This window comes from Salvia hispanica, chromosome 4 (genome assembly GCF_023119035.1).
Source record: "Salvia hispanica cultivar TCC Black 2014 chromosome 4, UniMelb_Shisp_WGS_1.0, whole genome shotgun sequence".
Lineage (NCBI taxonomy): Eukaryota > Viridiplantae > Streptophyta > Magnoliopsida > Lamiales > Lamiaceae > Salvia > Salvia hispanica.
This window is the reverse complement of record NC_062968.1, coordinates 25,723,075-25,742,913: the sequence shown is the minus strand read 5'-3', so window position 1 is coordinate 25,742,913 and position 19,839 is coordinate 25,723,075. Positions and strand designations below refer to the sequence as shown.

General features: G+C 37.6%; 5 protein-coding genes across 5 annotated transcripts; 2 read left to right on the top strand and 3 right to left on the bottom strand.

Annotated features, from left to right (window-relative positions):
* Positions 1 to 398: 398 nt before the first annotated feature.
* LOC125222392 (60S ribosomal protein L13-1-like) lies at positions 399 to 2,288 on the bottom strand. Its single transcript, XM_048124966.1, has 5 exons — positions 2,226 to 2,288; positions 1,614 to 1,726; positions 1,366 to 1,499; positions 871 to 1,029; positions 399 to 789 (listed from the first exon to the last, which is right to left on the bottom strand). Exons 2-5 carry the CDS (start codon positions 1,717 to 1,719, stop codon positions 568 to 570), a joined length of 621 nt encoding a protein of 206 aa, XP_047980923.1. The 5' UTR covers positions 1,720 to 1,726; positions 2,226 to 2,288; the 3' UTR covers positions 399 to 567.
* Positions 2,289 to 3,221: 933 nt separating this feature from the next.
* LOC125222388 (pentatricopeptide repeat-containing protein At3g18110, chloroplastic) lies at positions 3,222 to 8,483 on the bottom strand. Its single transcript, XM_048124957.1, has 4 exons — positions 4,881 to 8,483; positions 4,596 to 4,796; positions 4,237 to 4,327; positions 3,222 to 3,888 (listed from the first exon to the last, which is right to left on the bottom strand). Exons 1-4 carry the CDS (start codon positions 8,393 to 8,395, stop codon positions 3,355 to 3,357), a joined length of 4,341 nt encoding a protein of 1,446 aa, XP_047980914.1. The 5' UTR covers positions 8,396 to 8,483; the 3' UTR covers positions 3,222 to 3,354.
* Positions 8,484 to 9,239: 756 nt separating this feature from the next.
* Positions 9,240 to 11,802, top strand: LOC125219715 (pentatricopeptide repeat-containing protein CRP1, chloroplastic). The gene is made up of 4 exons (XM_048121761.1): positions 9,240 to 10,475; positions 11,085 to 11,237; positions 11,321 to 11,392; positions 11,521 to 11,802. Exons 1-4 carry the CDS (start codon positions 9,273 to 9,275, stop codon positions 11,626 to 11,628), a joined length of 1,536 nt encoding a protein of 511 aa, XP_047977718.1. The 5' UTR covers positions 9,240 to 9,272; the 3' UTR covers positions 11,629 to 11,802.
* A 345-nt stretch (positions 11,803 to 12,147) lies between these two features.
* Positions 12,148 to 14,583, bottom strand: LOC125185451 (late embryogenesis abundant protein At5g17165-like). Its single transcript, XM_048081985.1, has 2 exons — positions 14,360 to 14,583; positions 12,148 to 12,580 (listed from the first exon to the last, which is right to left on the bottom strand). The coding sequence occupies exons 1-2, from the start codon at positions 14,467 to 14,469 to the stop codon at positions 12,322 to 12,324; spliced, it is 369 nt and encodes a 122-aa protein (XP_047937942.1). The 5' UTR covers positions 14,470 to 14,583; the 3' UTR covers positions 12,148 to 12,321.
* Positions 14,584 to 16,884: 2,301 nt separating this feature from the next.
* LOC125219516 lies at positions 16,885 to 18,865 on the top strand. Its single transcript, XM_048121513.1, has 6 exons — positions 16,885 to 17,045; positions 17,123 to 17,335; positions 17,917 to 18,083; positions 18,202 to 18,283; positions 18,370 to 18,438; positions 18,522 to 18,865. Exons 1-6 carry the CDS (start codon positions 16,971 to 16,973, stop codon positions 18,693 to 18,695), a joined length of 780 nt encoding a protein of 259 aa, XP_047977470.1. The 5' UTR covers positions 16,885 to 16,970; the 3' UTR covers positions 18,696 to 18,865.
* Positions 18,866 to 19,839: the final 974 nt, after the last annotated feature.

The window sequence follows — 19,839 nt, the reverse complement described above, 5'->3', positions numbered from 1 at the left end:
TTTTGATTATTTCAATTATTTAGAAACTAAGAATAACGATTTCTGTTGACAAGATAATGGAATGAATCATCAAACTTGAAATGCATAATAGAAAATAAATAGTACTTGTTTGGGTTCTAAATTTTTTTTATACAATTTCATATCACAGAAATTTTATTTAGAGCAATTTAAATTATATAAATACACACCATCTTAAACGATACATTGGTCTAAATATAGATGAATATTTCTATTAATACCATATTAAACTCGAAGCGTTTATTATAGTAGTTGATGAAGTTGAAAAAAAGTAGAAACACTAATCCCACAACATTCAATGAGTTGAACTCCATGCTCATGTAATAGTAACACTTGTAGCACCTTAAAATAAGTACGATTCAAAGTTCAAACGTGAAAAATATTGAAAGTTGAAACTTTGATAAGATTTGCTGTCTTAAATAATTCATACAAAGAGAAGATAACACTAGAAAAATTTCGAACAAAATCAAGAAAGCTGGTCCAGCCCCAAAACAAAAACAGATTAAACAGCTTGTAGAATCAGAAAATCACACAAACTTCCTTTTTCACCTACTTCTTCTCTTCCTTCTCAGCCTCTGCTGCCCTCTTGGCTCTAACACCGACATGGCGTGCATTAGTTCGCTCCAGACGCAGCTTGTCGTATGCCCTGAATGACTTCATGTCTCCTGTGATCTTCACAAGCTCAACCGATGGCTTCTCACTTACAATCGGCAAGAATGGTCCCGTCACTTGGGTGGCGGTTGCCAACTCCTCAGGTGAAGAGTCACCAGCCTAAGGCAAAAAAGAAAAAAGGTTAGCCATAAAACATCTGTGATAGCAAGCAAGATGAGATATTTGGGCCGGCATCATTACCTTGGTCTTGCGAGCGCGTCTTGGGAAGACAACGAGCTTGGCCTTGAATGTTTTCAGCCTCTGGACATTGGTCTGGAACCCTTCCAAGGAACTGTTGCGACGCCTGTGATCGACTGAAATACCAACAGTTGGTGCAAGTTTCTTCGGGATGCCTGCAGCCTATATATTGAAATTAAAAATGTGTCAGCATTTGGTGATACTAAAACAACAATAAGAAGTAAACCTCAACAACTACTACTAGTGTTAATGAAAAATTGCAAGCAATCACAGCAAATGATGCAATAAATTAGCAGTATCCAAAATCAGAGGAAATCCAAGTCATATACTATTATAGAAGAAAACTAAAATTTAGGATATGGACAGGCAAGAGAAGCATTCACAAGGGAGCCTAAATAGTCGTTACAGGCTTTATAAATCCAGACCATACTGAATCACTATGGATAAGCAAAATAAAATCTTTGATGAAATGATGCATTTTAGAATAAGAAAACTCACCTTCAGCTCCTCCAGAGAAAATCCCCTACCAGCTCTGACCTTCATGTTGTACTTTAGAGTCTGGCCACGAACAACTGGACGAAGTGGACCAGCGGTGGGCCTTGGAAATATCTTGATTGCCTTCTGCTGTCTTGCTGAAATAGAGAAAGAGAAGCTTTACAGAAGAACAAGACCAGTCCGAACCAGATAACAATAGCTCAAAGCATTTCCATTATAAACAAAAATCAGTCATATCTTGAAGTCAGTACCATTTCTTCTCCTGGCCTTGCGTGCAGGCTGATTAAACCATGTCTTCACATAGTTTTGCCAATGTTTCTTGAAGTGCCCGTTGGGAATAACGTTGTTGTGCTTCATGGTTTACCTAAACAAGAGGAAAGTAAAAAATCAACTCTCCTAATTCAACGAATCAATTGGCATCAACATTATCATAAATGGAATCATACATGGAAAATTGAGCACACGGTAACAAAGATGGTCTTTTTTATCCTTTTTAGCACATAGATTACATGACCATTGAGCAAGGTAAGTTTTTGCATCCGGAAAGGCAAACTCAGCAGTAGGTAAACTGAATCAGAAAACAATTCAACTTCTAACTATCTTCAACCTTATAATGCAAAGATTCAACATTAAAATATACTCAGATCACACAGAACCAAAAACCTCAATTACAAACTGAACACATCAAACAAAACCATTCGCGCATATCATCAGGAAACGAATTAAGCTAACCATTTCCCAGCTCCATTTAACCTAGATTAATCAGGCTAATTTCGCAACTAAAAAACTATGAACAATAAGTGTTCTGAGCGCAACGCATTAAACCAAGAGGATAAGCGAATTCGAGCAGCGATGAGACTTACGGCGGTCGACGGGGAGCTCCTCTTAGCTCTTCTGCTGCAAATCCACAGAGAAATGGGGCGCGTCTTCCTATATATACTGCGCAAGAAAAACCCTAGATTTTGAACGGGTTTTAGGGCCTATTGGGCCGATGAGCCGAAACTGAGATGGCCCGTTTAAGTTATTAGCCGAGGAATAAGGTCGTTTTATTAATGGGCTTTATCAGCCCAATATATATTGGGCACATGATCTATACGGAGTAATAAATAATAATTAATTCAGAAAAATTTAATATAGTCAAATTTGAAAATTATGAATCATACTTAATTATAACTATAACTATAATTGTAACGATAATAGTGATTTTATTATTGTACTACTATTATTTATTATCGTTGTTAATTGTTACTCCTATTATGTTAACAGTAATATTTTGTTATGATTATTTTAATATAATTATTAAATTATGAATTATAATGATAAATTTTTTTTCACTATTATTATATTAAAAATTAATAACTAGTTAAAAAACATTAATGTAATTATAAAATTATAACTCATACTGCAATTATCAGATTTTTAAATCATAATAATAAAAATAATGAAAATGATTATTACTCCTTTACTCCTTATGTTTTCAGTTATTAACTTTAATGTTATTTTAGACTTATGGATTGTCTTTAATTTAATTAATTAATATAAGTTCAAAATTATAATAAATTTTTTTATATTCCAAACACAGGATAAATAATTTATCATGGGTAATTTATCTGACATCATATTCACTAGCATTATATTTTTTTAAGAATCTTAATACCCAACAATAATACTTTCAACAATAAGTTACTTGCTTCCTATTTTTTTTTTGCTACTTAACACAATAATTTTTTTATTTTATGGAGTACATTTTTATATAATCTAGTAATATATTTAATATATATAAATATATGCAATTTGTAATATCTTTTTTCATTTGCTATACCTGTCACAACACTTCTACTTCCAGCAAAAAGATAAGATTAATAAAAAAAATCATCGACTAATTTAATGATATATACTACAAATTTGGAGTTTATTTTGCTAATTGTGTTGTATTGCCTATAAACACAACAAAAAAAATAAAATACTATTTTCACAACATCTATCTTACGTCTATGCTTCACCTTTTGTTTCGGAGAGAGAAGCCCTTTTAATAAACTTCCCCTTAAACCTGCTCATCTTCATCTTCACCACAACACCATTTCCCATCTTGGCCAACTTCTCCCTTCTACCTTCCACATCAGCACGAATAACCGAGTCCCGTTTCTCATCCGAGAGCAGTGCAAGCCTAGCAAACTTCCTCGGTCTCACCTCCCCCATCCTCTCCCTGATGTCGCTGAATGCAGGAACGAGCCCCCGTCTGATGTAGCATCCCTCGAGGAGCTGCATCGAGTTAGTCTCGGGGGGCAGAGGGGTGTCCTTCAGCTCCAGATCCGAGCAAAACGCAGAGTCTTTCAACCACAACCTTAATGAATGCGCTTTGGCAATGAGGATTCCACTCCTTGTTTTACATGGTAAGAAAGGAGACCCCATCTCCCAGAGGTATGCCTTCAGAGTGCTGTTCAACGAGACTTTGTTGTACACTGAGTTTCCTATGATCAGGACGACGGACTTTGGAGACTCCGGGAAGCCTTCCAACGATGCATCCTGTGGGAGATAAAGGGTCGAAGAGCGAGAAATTCAGTGTTCAATCTAGTGAACTGTCAAATAAGAAACATTTCAAGAAAAGATTTAAGCTTCGAACAAAAAAAAGGTGAGTCTAAATATCAAGCTGTCATGATCAAAAGCCAATTCTCTCGAAATACTCAAGAAACTCATGGAAGATGCAGTTTGATATATTAAAAGAATTGGAAAATTTGTATTGCTTGGTTAGATATAACTGAAGAACGAAAAATTAGCAGTATCAAGGCTCGAGTCCAGGCAAGGAAATTGACATCATCCCAGCACACAACGTATCTGAAAACATCGAGAGAGCTTAAGAGCAAAAGCATTTGCCTGCATGTGATCGAGCCATAATGTTAGAGCAACAAGAGCAGCACCGGCAGATAGCTTTCTGAAGTCGGCCCCCCAATCCTTGTCAGCCACCCTGTAAGCCAAATCAAAATTGAATCAACAAATCACAAGAATATAATGCAGAAGTTATCTTGAGACATCATGGATTCGTTGCAGATCATCAGTATACAAGCATATGCAGTAAACTGGAAGCAATAACTGATTTTCAAGTAACTAAGTTACTCTTCTTGTTTAACTTACCTCTTTAATTTGTCAAAGAACATAATTCAATATATTTCCACAACTCTTGAAATAAACGAAGGCTACAAAAACTGGAAGCAATAACTGATTTTAGTAGCTACCTGAAAACATCTTTGTGATATATGTTTCTCTTAACTGCCAGTTGGAAAATCCATGTGGCAGTTGCGCGGCGCTCAAAAGCCCACAGCATATCTTCCAATGCATTGACAAAGTGAAATGCTGCATTGTCCTCTACAGGTTCCAGATTCTTGAGATAGCAGTCTAGCTCTGACAGCAGTGACATAGAATTATCCGTCAAGAGCCTGTGAAAAAGGACGAATCTTAGTTCACGAACACGTAATTAACAGATAAACTCCACTTTCCAAAGATAGAAATAGAAACATTGCCTTAATGGCAGTTGAAAACCAGCATCTCCAATGGCATTTAGTAGCATAGTGGCTTCACCGAAGCTGTGGCACAGACTAGCTGCCCGAACGAAACAAGTCCATATCCTGTGGTCCGGATTCAAGCCCTCGTTTCTCAACTCCTCAAGTTTCCGGATGCCAACATCAAGATCACCATTCTTGAGGTAAGCATCTATCACTGAACTATATGATAATGTGCCAAAATCTGAACCAGTAGCCTTTAAACTATTAAGCACTTTTTCAGCTTCCTCTGGACGCCCTGAGCTTCCGTATGAAGTCATAAGCAGGTGCATCGTAGCAGCAGTGGGTTCAATTCCTGATTCTTTCATGGTCACCAACAAATTCTCTGCTTTAGCATGGTTCCCAGATGTTCGGTACATTTTCATCATCAAGTGATAAAACGACCGGTCTAGCTTGTTCCCCTCTGATTTTAGGCCATCAAAGAGCTCTTCAGCTTGCTCAATCATCATCTTCTTACAAAATGCTGCTACCAAGCTCTTGTAGGTGTCTGATTGCGGTTTAAAACCAAGCCGTCTCATTTCATGCATCAATAAAGCAGCTTCTTCGGGCCTACAGTCTCTACAATACATTAGGATTAGAGTACTGTAAGTTTCCTCATCCGGTTTCAGTTCACGTTCTTGAAGTCGTTGGTATATTTGAACCGTCTTCTTATAATCCTCTATTTGTGTATACATCTTAAGCAACATATTGTATATAACAATATCAGGAGTGAATCCTGCTCCCTCCATCTCAGAAACTATAGCCTCGACATCCATTACCTGTCTCGCCCTTGACAGCAGCCCGATCATAACCTTGTACAGATGCATAGTAGGAAGATAGCCTGCAGCTATCATTCCATTGTATATCTTCTTCACCTCAAACACGTTTCCAGATTGGGCGAATGCCTCGAGCATCAAAATAATCGAACTCTTACTAATCTTGAACCCCATATCTTGAAGATCCTGAATCACAACGTAAAGCTCATCTAATCTCCCATCAACAACCAGTGCCTGCAGTAATAAGTTCATTGTATCAACCGTTGGGGAAGGCCCGTCTCTCATCATTGTGTTAAAAGCAGCTCTTGCTTTCTCATAACAACCACTCAAAGCATAGGCTTCAAGCAACGAGTTCCAGATCTTACGGTCCAAAATCTTGCATTTCTGCCTCAGCTTTCCAACGACACTCTCTGCCTTCTCCAGTTGCTTCACTTTTCCATAAGCTTCGACAAGAGCAGTACAAACGGATGTATCATGAAGAGGAATACCCTTTAACTCCGCCTGCTCGAACAAATGATGACCTGTCTCAGGAAGACCTAACTTACAATAAGAAAGGGACATTGTCTGATACACTTTCGCTGAAGGCTCAATCCCATAGAATCTCATATCCGAATATATCTGAGAAACTTCAACCAAGCGTTCATTCTCTGCACACGACACAATTAGGTATTCATACATAGCAGAGCTCCCTTCATACATAAAAACACTGTTATTTTTGTGATATTCGTCTAAAGCAGCGTCTAACTGACTAGCATTGCAATGTATAACAACCAAAGCCTCAGCTATCAACTGCTCAGATCCGGGAGCATTTTCCTGCACAAAATTTAGTAGCTCTATAGCTTCAGAATGTCGCCCGGATAAACTATATGAACCCAAAATTGATAGCAAATTCTCCTGATTAACTGTAGAGTTCTTCATAACTGCAAGCCTTAACTTTTCTGCAGCAAAATCATAGCAACCTGCTTTTGCAAGTAATGCAGAAATCCTCTCTGAGCTCAAGCCATGAAGTTCTTCGAGATGCTCAACTACTTTCTGGATAAATCTTTCGTTGCTCTCTCCTGCAAGTACATGGATCAGTGCTTCGTACATGCCAAGATCGGGGACATAACCATCAGAAACCATATCCTGGTACAACATTACTGCCTTCTTTGTGTTCTTCGACCTCATATGCACATCCAGCATGACTCCATATGCAAGCTTATCTGGCTTAATCCCAGAACGGATCATGCAATCATACGTCTCCTCAGCCTGAGCTCGCTGTCCAGCTTTGGCATAGCCACATATTAAAGCACTGTAAGTTCGTAGCGTAGGCCTCACACCGGTATCCAGCATCTCAGACATGACATCTGCAGCTTCCCCCATCTTGTTTGCTTTCCCTAATGAGTCGATGAGGACAGTATACGTCACTGCATCAGGATGCCGACCAGAGGATTGCAACTCTCTGTAAGTCTGCAAGGCGAGGTCGTGCCTTCCTTGCTTCCCATACATACTGATTATGGTGTTGTAAGTCATCTCATCTTTTACAAACCCCATCTCCATAAATTCTTGACATATCTCCTTCACCTTCACCACATTCCCTTCTCTTGCAAATGCGTAGAGCAGAGAATTGTACGTCACTGCGTCTGGCAAGAAGCCCTTCGAATGGAGCTCTTTAAAGAGGCGCTCCGCCTCACCAGAGAGCCCACATCTTCCATACACCGAGATCATGGCATTGTACGTCCACAAATCCGGCTGACATCCATGCTCCTCCATGTCGTTGAAGATCTTCACAGCCTCCTCCAGATTGGATTCACGCGAGCATCCACTGATCAGAGTGTTGTACGTGATGATGTCTGGCCTTATCCCCGATCTCCTCACTTCGCCAAGAAGCTCAATCCCCAAATTCGGAGCCATCGGCCCTGATCTCAGCCGCGCATTGATCAACGTGTTGAAACTAACAAGGTCCGGCTCACACCCTCGCTCACGCATCAAGTCCAGCAGCTCCTTAACCTTAAGAAACCGGCCATTTCTCGCGTAAACTCCCATCATCGCGTTGTAAACTTGGACCGTATTCCCCATAGCCGATTCAGCTCGAGTGTACATCTCCACAGCTAAACCTTCTTGATTGGCTTTCCCAAGCACGGAGAGAATCGTGGCCAGCATCCTAGCATTCGGCGCATACCAATGGCGAAGATTCAACCACTCGTAAACCTCCAACGCCCTCTGCCAGCTCGACCGCCCCACCCCTTTCACCACGAAGCAGAAATCAGTCGGCGTCATCTGCACCATCTTCTCATCCAAAACATCCGCCACAAACTCATCCGATTTCAGCTCCAATATCCTGTCCGTCAAGAACTGAACCCTCTTCCGCCAATCCTTGGCCCTCTTCAACGCCAGCTTGTTCATTTTCTTCACTCTGTTTCTGCTAGGCCTTTCGTCGAACACCTCGTCTGCACCAGCAAACCCCCCTTCCTCGTCCACAATCTCATCTGTAACCTCGGGAATCGGCGTTTTCACCGGGGAATCGTGCTGGGATTCGGTGAATTTCAAGTGCGGCCACCTCACAGACGGCGAGGCTCTGTAATAGGTGAATGCTGGCACGGTTTCTTGCTCGTTTGAGGAGGTAGAAGTTGAGCAACAGGTGAAAGAGGTGTCTTTACTTTGCGTCTTTGATTTCCTGCTGCCAGAGCTCAACGGCGGCGTAATGAATCCCAGAATTCCGGTGCTTGCCATGTTTAACATGGGATTTTTGTTTGATTTTACATGTGCTGTTTTAGGAGTGAAGACATATCGGTTTCAAGAAATGGAATTGAAGATTGTATTCAGCTCCTTTTTTGGGGGGGTCAATTTCATAATAAGAGAAGTTTGAGGAGGTGCTTCGAATATAGGGATTTATATGATTTACTCGCTACTACTCCATTTTTCAATTCAACTTACAAAAATTTAACAATTTCTAAAAAATCTAATTATAAGGAGCATTTATTTATTACGGAGTATATTACTTTTTAAAAAACAAAAGAAAAATGAAAAGATAGAGGAGAGAAAAGAGTTGGATATAGTCGCATATCATAGAATAAATTCTTAATTCTCAAATTTAACTAATTAATTTACTACTTTAATTTAATGACAAGTCACTAAAAAAGCCTCCACTCACCGCTAGTTGTTGTTATAGACAATAAAATAATTAAATCTTTATAATTAATTTTCTTGAAAATGGGTGGATTGGTATAGTAAAACACTCTATTATTTGTCATTATACTGTTTATTTCTAGCAATTTGACTTTTAAAAAATACTACGAAAAAAATGCATGTATGTATAGATTTTGTTTTTATAATGAAATGTAAATAAAATAAATTAATACTAGAATAAGATTTATATACTAAAATGAAATGAGACACGTAGTAACGAATGTAATAAAATGTCAAAATTATATATATAATCGTGGACGAATTTAGCATAATTTAATGTTATATCTTAAATACTCATATAATTACTCAAGCAATTATAAAGGAATTAAAATTACAAATAGATGAATACCGAGGGGCCAAACTGTAATTTAATTACAAAGGAGATTTCAGTTTACCGTTCAATTTCGCGCGGTTGGAAAGCAGCAAAGCTATGGAATTGCAGCATATGAAGCTTCATAGACCTCACTCTCTCCTAAGTCTCCACAAATTTGCACTCGTTCTTCCCCTCTTCTTCAAATTCAGCCGAAAATTCGCAAAACCCCTCTCATTAAGCTCTTCGGGAAGCAAATTAACGAGATCAGAGCCGTTTAATTTATCACGGAATGCTGTTTCCCAGCATTCGAATTTCAATTGTCAGGAGATTTCATGGGAAACCTACAACGATATGCTGTGCGAAATGTGCGAGGAAGGAGAAGTCGACGACGCCATGTCTCTGCTCTCTCAGATGGAGGCGCTGGGTTATCGTCCCAATTCGGCGTCGTATTCGTGTTTGGTTGCTAGCCTAGGAGATGTCGGGAGGACGTTGGAGGCGGACGCGATATTCCAGGAAATGGTTATCTCAGGAGGTAGGCCGAAGATCGGGCTGTTGAATTTGATGCTCAGAAGCTGTTTGATGAAAGGCCTTTTAGATTTGTCTGACAAAGTTCTGCGCGCGATTGATGAAATGGGATTGGAGAGGAATCGTAGGACGTTCGAGGTCTTGATCGAATACTATGTCAGTGCAGGGCGGTTGAACGATACGTGGCTGGTGCTTGCTGAGATGAAGAGGAGAGGGTACCAGCCGAATTCGTATGTGTATAGTAAGATTATTGAAATTTATAGGGATAACGGGATGTGGAAGAAGGCGATGGGGGTTGTGGCGGAGATACGGGCGATGGGGATGGTGATGGATAGGAGGATATATGGTAGCATCATTGACACTTTTGCGAGATACGGTGAGTTGGGAGATGCTTTGGAAGTGTTTGAGAAGATGCAAGAAGATTGCATAAAGCCGGATATAAAGACGTGGAATTCTTTGATCCAATGGCATTGTAAATTCGGAGAGACTGATGGTGCTGTGAGGTTGTTTGGTAGGATGCAGGAACAGGGGATTTATCCTGACCCGAAGATTTTCATGACGATCATCTCCCGTTTGGGGGAGCAGGGTAAGTGGGATGTGATAAGAAGGATTTTCGAAACTATGAAGGGGAAAGGACACCGGAGGAGTGGGGCCATCTACGCGGTTCTTGTTGATATATACGGGCAGTATGGAAAATCCCAAAATGCTGAGGATAGTGTAATGGCACTGAAATTGGAAGGTGTTCAGCTTGATCCTAGCATGTTTTGTGTTCTGGCAAATGCTTATGCTCAGCAGGTTTCATTATCTTTTGCTCGTTCGCAGTTAATCTTTCATATGTTGAGCTACATGTGGATTTAGTATTTAGTTATAAGGAAACTTTGCTATTTAAGATTGTGTGGTGTTAAATGAGTCTCATATTTCATGAATGGCTTTTAAAAAAGACGATCTTTGTGTGCCAGCAGATCAACCATACGATGAGAATAGAGCTTGTTTTGCGTAATTTGTTGTTTTTGTAAATAAGTTATGATTTAGGATAAGATAATTGCTAGAACCTATACACGAACTTGGATATTTTGCGCTTTCTACCCCCTTAAAACAATCGGGTTTTGATTGTTTTGCAACTCTTGTTTCCAACTTCAACTGCGCCGTCTGTAAATAGTGATGGTGTGGTGTTTGTTTATCGGGGGGTAATTATAGTTGAGTTGCAATATAATTTCAAGAACCTATACATCAATTTGGATATTTCACGCTTTCTACTTCATAAAAGAATCGGGTTTTCACCGTCTTGTTATTCTTCTTTCCAACTTCAACTGTGCGTATGCAAAAATATATGGTGATGATGCTGAAATTCGGATGGTTTCGGTTGTATGACTATGATCTGAGTTGTGTGTCCTCGATACTCAGGGATTATGCGAACAAACTGTCAAGGTACTGCAGCTCATGGAGGCGGAGGGAATTGAAACGAACCTAATAATGCTGAACGTTTTGATCAACTCGTTTGCAGTTGCTGGACGGCATATGGAAGCGCTGTCGGTCTACCACCACATGAGAGAGAGTGTGAGTTCACAAATTTTTGCATTTGTTGTATAATTAAGCTATGATTTTACCTTAACTTAACTGTGTAATTGTTGCTTGTGAAGGGTATCAGCCCTGATGTTGTGACATATAGTACTCTAATGAAAGCCTTTTTGTGGGCCAAGAAATTTGATCAGGTTAGCAGTTTGTGATCCAAATAACAAACTAATATATGTGTTTTCTCATTAGATTCTTAAACTCAGAGATCAATTATTTCACAGAAAGAGACTAATTTGACAGTGGCATCTCTCTCTCTCCCCAACAGGTCCCAAAGATATACAATGAAATGGAGGCTTCAGGATGCTCACCAGATAGAAAAGCCCGCGAAATGCTGAAATCGGCTCTGCTTGTTCTCGAACAAAGACAATCATAGCGCGAGCTCGTTCGCCTCGATTCTTCCAGACACACCAGAGATCACACTTGAGGGGCTGCGATTAGTTATACACCCTTGTTGCATACAAATATCTAAGATGATTGATGGATGCATATAGGTTGTTATTTTTGTTTGATTTTATGGAATCAACTCGGTATGGGTGCTTTTTTTCCATTTTTTTCATTTTTATTAATATATAAATCTAATTAGAATAAGCATTTAATGAATTTAATGAAATTAGTTAAGTAATGGGGCGTCAAAAATATTTTAGTCCTCGTGGATGATGGTCTCAGGTTGGAATTTCTTGAGTTGCAGATAACCGAATATAGTCATTAGATTTTTAGGCATCTTGTGGATTGAATAATGTGACATAGAATATTGTTAGAACTAGTAACTACTACTATTAAGATTGTGACAGATTTAACTCTTCATCTTCCTAAAGTAGTACAGCATCAAAATAATTCAGCAAGAAAAGTGACAGAAATGAACGGAGAGAAACAAACTTCGTAAACAAAAAAAGACAAAAAGGCAAAAGCATATATTCACAAGAAAGAGATAACATCATAACATCAAAGAAATTATCTTCTCTCTCACACACACCTAATAAAGCAGTATTATCTCCTGCACTTTAGGGTAAAAGCACACAGCTTTTTTTATTAATAACAGATGGAAGATAGAATCTAGCTAAGCCACTCAAGGCTGGACGGGAGGCTTTTCCAGGTCCTCGAGAGGGCGGAAGAATGCCTTCTCCTCCAACACCGAGCCCCCGTCAGATGAATCTTCAACGCCGCGGCCCGGTCCCGGGTTCTCATCCGTTGCGGGCCCGAACACCCCTGTCTTAGGGTGAGGAGCCCAGTACTCGTCTGGCTGAGGCGGGATCACATTGTCTGGGACCACAGTCGAGTTCACATTCTCCTCCGGGTTCTTGTCATATGCTGAAGCTTGCACACTCCTGTTGTATACATATGTGCAAAGATTATGCACATTATTTGTAAGTTCAACTCCCATAAGAATTTAGTTGAAATTAATCCATGCTGCGTAATATGAAACAATATGCAATTTGGGACAAGATTCATCTCCAATTTGACGATTATTTCACTCATTTTACCCCTAATTATGGGATGAAAAAACCAAAAAAGTAAAGAATTACTTAGCTTTCAAGAACAAGAACATAGTTCAAAATAATAGCTAAGGCAATATGATGCATGCATGAGCAATAAACCAACCTCCCCCCCCCCCAAAAAAAAAAATATAAATAAAAAATAAAAAAATAAATCAATCAAGCAAAAGTCGCATGGAATTCAAGAATTCCACAATATAAAAGTTAGAATTGAAATAAAGCCTGTTATATGATAGTTCATTTTTTCATAAAATTATATAGCCAAATGTCACATTCATGGCAAAGACAGCAAAAAACTATCTACAAAGATGATCACTTCATTGAGACTTGAATGAGACTCTCTTGAATTATCAGCCAAAAAGGGAGAATTCTACCATAAATGGGTATTATATGATGCAAGATTTTATTAATGCTGGAAAAGATTAAATTGATTTGCACCCCATATTAGCAATAGAATCAACATCAAATGCCAATCATCAATTGTAGATTATTTAATCTAAAAAGGTTTAGAGTCTTCAATCCCCTTTACTTTAAGCTTTTCAAGTTTCTCTTTCTGTTTTCACTGTAAAACACATCACCCTTTTGAATATAAAATTTCTCCCTGTATTTAATAGTCTAAGGAAACATTAATCAATAAACCAATTTAGGAAATTAAAAAGATCAGAAACATTAGATTTACAAAATAATCACAACTTTAGAGTATGAGAAGAAGCCCCAACCCACCAACCTATGATGATGGGCCATCAAAAGAGTAAATAATGATCAAAAGCTACCAAACTAACCAACTAAGAAAATTCATTTAATTTCAGCATGAAAAAATGGAGGGTGATAACTCATTTTCCTTGAAAAGGGTAGAATTACTGGAAAATGACATGTGACCTTCAACCTAATCAACACGTTTTCCAATTCAAATGTCTTAATCTCTCAGTAAAATAACACAAAATGTCTTCTAAACGTCATGATTACTCCCCAGTTTTGTGTGTTTGTGAACAAGTCTCAGAGGAAGTGATCAGCCATGGAGAAACTACTAGAAAATGGAAGCGACGAAGCTCAATATAAATCAGCAACTGCTCAAATTAGCTTCGATTATGTGATCACATGAGTCCTATGACATAAAACTAATTGTTTCTATTCTAGTGTTCCTGAGGAACAAAAATTAGGTAAAACAGTCGACATCACCAGCAACATTATACGCACACCATACAAGAGATCGACGAAGCTCAATATCAATCAAAAACTGCTATAATCAGCTGCGATCACACGAATCGTATGATCATTGCACAAAATTAATCGTTTCTACTGTCTCCGAGGAGCAAAAATTAGGTAAAACAGTATACAAACCATAGAAGAAGACATCGCTCAATATCAATCAACAACTGCTAAAATTAGCTTCGATCACACTAATCCTATGATCATTTCACAAAATTAAATGCCTCTACTGTTCCTAAGGAGCAAAAATTAGGCAAAACAGTCGACATCACCAGCAACTTATACACACCATAGAAGAGATGAAGGAGAAGCTCAATATCAATCAACAACTGCAAAAACTAGCTGCGATCATATGAATTCATATGATCGCCAGCAACATTACACACACACGCGCGCACGCACCTGCGGTGGAGCTGAGAAACGGCGACGGAATCGCGAGAGCGGATCTGGCCAGCAGCTAACCTTTTCCCCAAATTCTCCAGTACACGAGTGCGATGCAAATTAGCGGCCATACAAGTATCGATCGATCAGAGTCTCTGCAGAGAGAAGGAGGTTTCGATGAATTCTGGAGAGAGCCAAGTTACTGGGAAGCATTGAAAATGGAGGGACCCTTGCGCTTTTTATAGAGGGAGAAGAATGGATAGTGTGTGCTGACTGTCGCATTGTGCTGCCATGGCCACCACCTACCACCGTAGTACGGACGGAGTTTCGTGATTCCGTTAACTCTGGACGGCATTCGTCACGGTATATTTTTATTAATGGAATATGCTGTCTAGCTATCCGTTTAGGCTCTCGTTTATTGAAAAAAATGATGAATAATAATTTGACCAGCGATTGTTTCTTAATCTTGTCCCCTAAATTTTGTTATATGTGGATCCACAATTTCAATGGTCGAAAGAATTGTACTCCATGATCAATCCTTGCACAGTTTAAACATTTCAATTATATATTACTTTATATAAATATTGTTGGATTATACACTTTTTACTTATCATTGATCTCTATCTAATTTTTTGATGGGTCAGAGCTTTGTAATCGTAATACAAAAGTAGATTTTTGATGTCTTTGTTGATACGAGTGAAAATCCAGTTGCACTGTCACGCACATGTAAAATAATTTGAACTATCTCAACTGAGATAATTGTATCATATACGTCGACATGGAGAAAGAAATATAGAGCGGATCAAGAGAGGTAGATTCTCTTTAAGATGTGATGTTCATCTATTAAGATGATATATATAACACAAAATACAAGTTCGTTGATCCTTGGAAGAAGTTCGTCGATTCAAATAGTGTGCATGTGAAAAGAAATGAGAATATGTTAAATCATGCATTGATAGCTTCGCAGACTCAAATACTGGTTCGGTTTGTAACCATTGTCATGAGCACTAAGAAGTTGGTCACTAAAAATTACTACTATAATGCAACATGACGAAATGAGTGGTGTGCTCTTACATACCACAACATGTAAGTACGATATATTTTACTATCCACAATGCTGAGCGTTCAAAAAATCTTGATAGTTGTGTATAATAGCAAATCTAATGTGTGTGTTATTATAATAGTTAAATTATATTATGTGCCATAAAGGTTGATTTAAGTATCCTAACCTTTAATTATTAATTCGAGATTGGATTTCGTTCTTAGCAAAGTACAGATCTTAACTCCGTTATCCACTTATCCGTTGAAATCCAACGTGGCGGGAGCAATTTTCGAGGCGCTGTGTGGAATGACTCTTGTACCCTTCACGGCATGAGGTAATTACAAGGGGCGGGATTGAAGAGGCATCTTCATTTATGTGGCGACACGTGGCACCTCATTTTATAACACGCGGGGTACGCGGAGTTGAAAAAAACTACCTCATGCATGCGACCTTATAGAGACTTACTGTGGACTTGTCATCATCATATTAGATTGTTCTTAATTATATTGACGACTTTGATTTGTTTATTAATATAATACGTATTTTTTCCTTTGTTACATACTTACTGTATTCTTTTATTATCTTGATAATATCCGTCAAAGTATACATGTTCTGGATCTGACCGTTGATTTGTATGTTTTCTATTTAGATTGATAGAGCTCGATGATTAATTTTAAATAATGTTACATACAATTTATTTTGATATATGAGTCTTGATCTTTACTTTTAATCATCAATTGCAGAATTAGAATGCTAACCAAGTTATACATCTTGGGCCGAATCATGTAAACAATTTGATTGGAATTATTAGTGTATGTCGAGTAATCCACCATAGAATGAATCATGCAAATCAATTCAAATATTTGAGTACGTTAAATTATTTTTATCAAGGCTTACGTATACTCTGCAACAAATTTTAATTTATAACCTCCATTTTGAGTTTTTATATAGCTTGAAGAATCACGCAAACACTAAATTTCGCTTAAAATATGGTCAAAATTCCACAATGTGTAATACATTACGCATCAGTTTTAGGTGTTTATTAGCATAAGTATCACATTTTAAGTGTGACTGTGACTAATATCGTTGTTTTATTTATGATGTATATTTTCTTTCCTATTTTTTTAATAAATTAATCTAATAATGATTATTTATTTACCTATGTTATGAACGAATTTTGAATTAGATGCGTGACAATATTTTACCAATTGAGTCGTATATTGTTGCCACCTTTCTTCTTGAATTTATTCTAAATAATATGTCATCTTTTTATATTCTCTTTTATTAACATGTATTTTATTATGGGTCATTAGTCATGTTGAAGGAAAATAAATGAAATACCAAGTGTAGAACTATATGGAAAAATCGAAAGCTAAATAACTAAAATAAAAAATAAAATGAAAGTTTGCAATAATTCAAAATCCAAGGTGGATAACATAGTTGAGGAGAATAAACATGGTGACGTGTTCTCATTGTACTGGCCAGTATCGTAAGTGTGGCTCTCCTCTTCCAACTCTATCTAACAAATCCAATCCCAACCAACAATCCTCCACCTGTCTCACACACACTACACACAGTGAGAACTGAGCCATGGCTGCTTCCTCTTCCTACACAATCTCTCTCAACACCAACACTTCCAATCTCTTGCACCCTCAATTTCTTCAGGTACTCAGCATTTTCAATAATGTTAGTAGTAGGAGTAGTATTTATTTTGTAATAATGAATTAACCTTGTTGGATCAGAAAAGCAGTTTCCAAGGAGTGTCAGTTCAAGAAGGGAAAAGGGGTGTGTTCAATCCACTTGTTTTGGAGGGAATTGGGAGTGTGACAAGTGTGAAAAGGAGAGGGTTTGAGGTAAATGCAAGAGCTGGAACTGCCAAGAATATTGAGGTTGAAGTTGATAAGCCATTGGGATTGACTCTAGGCCAAAAGCAAGGTGGTGGAGTTGTCATCACTGTGAGTAATACTAATCTCTATCGTTCCGTTGCTTTGACAATATTATAGTACCAAGTAGTATCGTTCCATTGCTTTGACAATATTATAGCCAGATACAACATGAGACCAATCATGACATAGAATATTGTTTTGTTTGAAAGATGCTTTTAAAACATACTATGAGAAGATAGTACTACTTACTTGCTAGTGTACACTTCTTGTATTTTCTTTCCCCTTAATTTGAAGTCAATTATTATTTTTATTGGAGGAGAAATGCTATGACTCTTCATCTTGTCATAATACGTCTCAAATTATATGTTGTAAGCTTCAATCTCATAAATCGAATATAATACATATTCATTTATTATTTCAATATTGTCAACCGAACGACTCCTTAGAATACACATGAGTTAAATAATACGGAGTAATAGATTATACCTTGTTAGTTAGGTGCTATGGAAAGAGGGCTTATGATATAGAAATATTTTCAGTAATAGAAACAAGTATTTCCTTATAAGTGTCATATCTTTTAAGGGTGCATATTCGATTTTGTTTCATTGTTTTAGCACTTTATATAAAAATATCTCAACCTAACGATTCAGGCTGTCGAAAATGGAGGGAATGCAGCACGAGCCGGGCTCAAGGCTGGGGACCAAGTGCTCTACACAAGCAGCTTCTTCGGTGATGAGCTTTGGCCTGCTGATAAGCTTGGATTTACCAAAACTGCCATTCAGGCTAAGCCTGATTCTGTTTATTTTGTTGTCAGCAGGTTTCTTATTTTTTCTCACTCTTTATTACTATTATTTATTCAATATATATATAGGATGTAATCAAATGCAAACTCTAAATATTGTACAAACTCCAAACTATGACCTCTTTTGGTGCAGAGGGGCCGAAGTTGATGTGAAAAGGCTACCTAAGCGTCCCGCTCCACCTGCATTTGGGAGGAAACTAACCGATTCGCAAAAGGCATTATTTCTCTCTTAGCTATACACACTGCGAATTATCCGTGCACAAACAACACGTATGAATTCAAAATAAATCGCGTGTTTCAGGCTCGTGCTACTCACATTTGCCTCGATTGCGGTTACATTTACACCCTTTCAAAGCCCTTCGATGATCAAGTAAGATTTTGCTTTTATCCTTTAAAATATCAGTTTAAAACATAGTTATAATTTTTGTTTCGTTGATGATGTGGCGTGTGCAGCCGGACGAGTACGCATGCCCGCAGTGCAGAGCACCAAAGAAGAGGTTTGCAAGGTATGATGTGGAGACAGGGAAGGCTGTTGGTGGAGGTGCAAATTTACCCATTGGAGTCATCATAGGCCTTCTTGTTGGTGTTGGTGGTGTTGGAGCTTTGCTTGTGTATGGCCTTCAGTAATAGTACAATTATTTTCTATTACTACTATCAATCTTTTCTTTTGTCACACCTCTATTAAATTCTTCCAAATATATATACAAACATCTTTGTATCCATGTCTTTTTGTGACGCTTAAACTGATAGTGACACAAGCTGGGGAATTGGATTCCAATCCAAATATTTGAGAGATATATGTTGTTGCCCAATCTATTTAATTTCCACACCAACTCTCCACTTTTACCCAAAATACATGTGATCCATGCATATGATGAAAACAATGAAAAGTCAGTTGGAAAAGTCATGAAGGTTGAGTTTGTTCTCAGTTATCCAACGATAGAAAGAAACAAGTATTGTTGATATATTTCGAAGAAACGATGTCATTTTCTTTGAATAGACTATGTAGTTTAACTCAACGCCAATGATGTTCATGTATCAGTATGATTCTTTAACTACCATATCAAATATAATTTCACCAAGTTTTTTGTCGTGAGATACTTAAGAAGAAATACAAATTTTATGATTTTCAATTGATTTTTAAAATTGGGGGACATAATTTATACCATGTATAAATTCGTTTCCGCTACATATAATTACTCTTTCTAGGCATCATATACATTACCACATTAAAAAAATTATAATTATGTTATAACATGTCTCTCCTCGCTTTTCCACCGAAATATCACATGGTATCTATCGATGTTCACAAAATATAACAATTCACGTGTCATCTTATTTTTTTAGTTGAATATTTAATCAAGATGACAATAGACAAAGGCGTTTTCCCTTGAGAGATATTTATAACTATGTTGGTCTCTTGCATCCAATTGTATAAAAATAACGAATTCATTGTGTATAAAAATAATTTTAATTGTTTAGTATATTAAATTCTATACAAATTCACTAATTTTATATATTAATCATAATTAATGAACTCGCGATAAAAGTGAGACATCAAACATATATGATCCCTCTTACAAATAATGAAACTATTAAGTCTCAATTAATAATAGTAGATGTGAGATCAAGTTCATTATTTAATGTCATACTACTAATTGTCAAAATCCATTATGATAACACTGACTAAATTGTTCCACAATAATGCCAAAAGAAGAGAAAAAAAAGAAGAAGTACTACACCTTTTTAATTTGTGGTGCTGTAATCACGA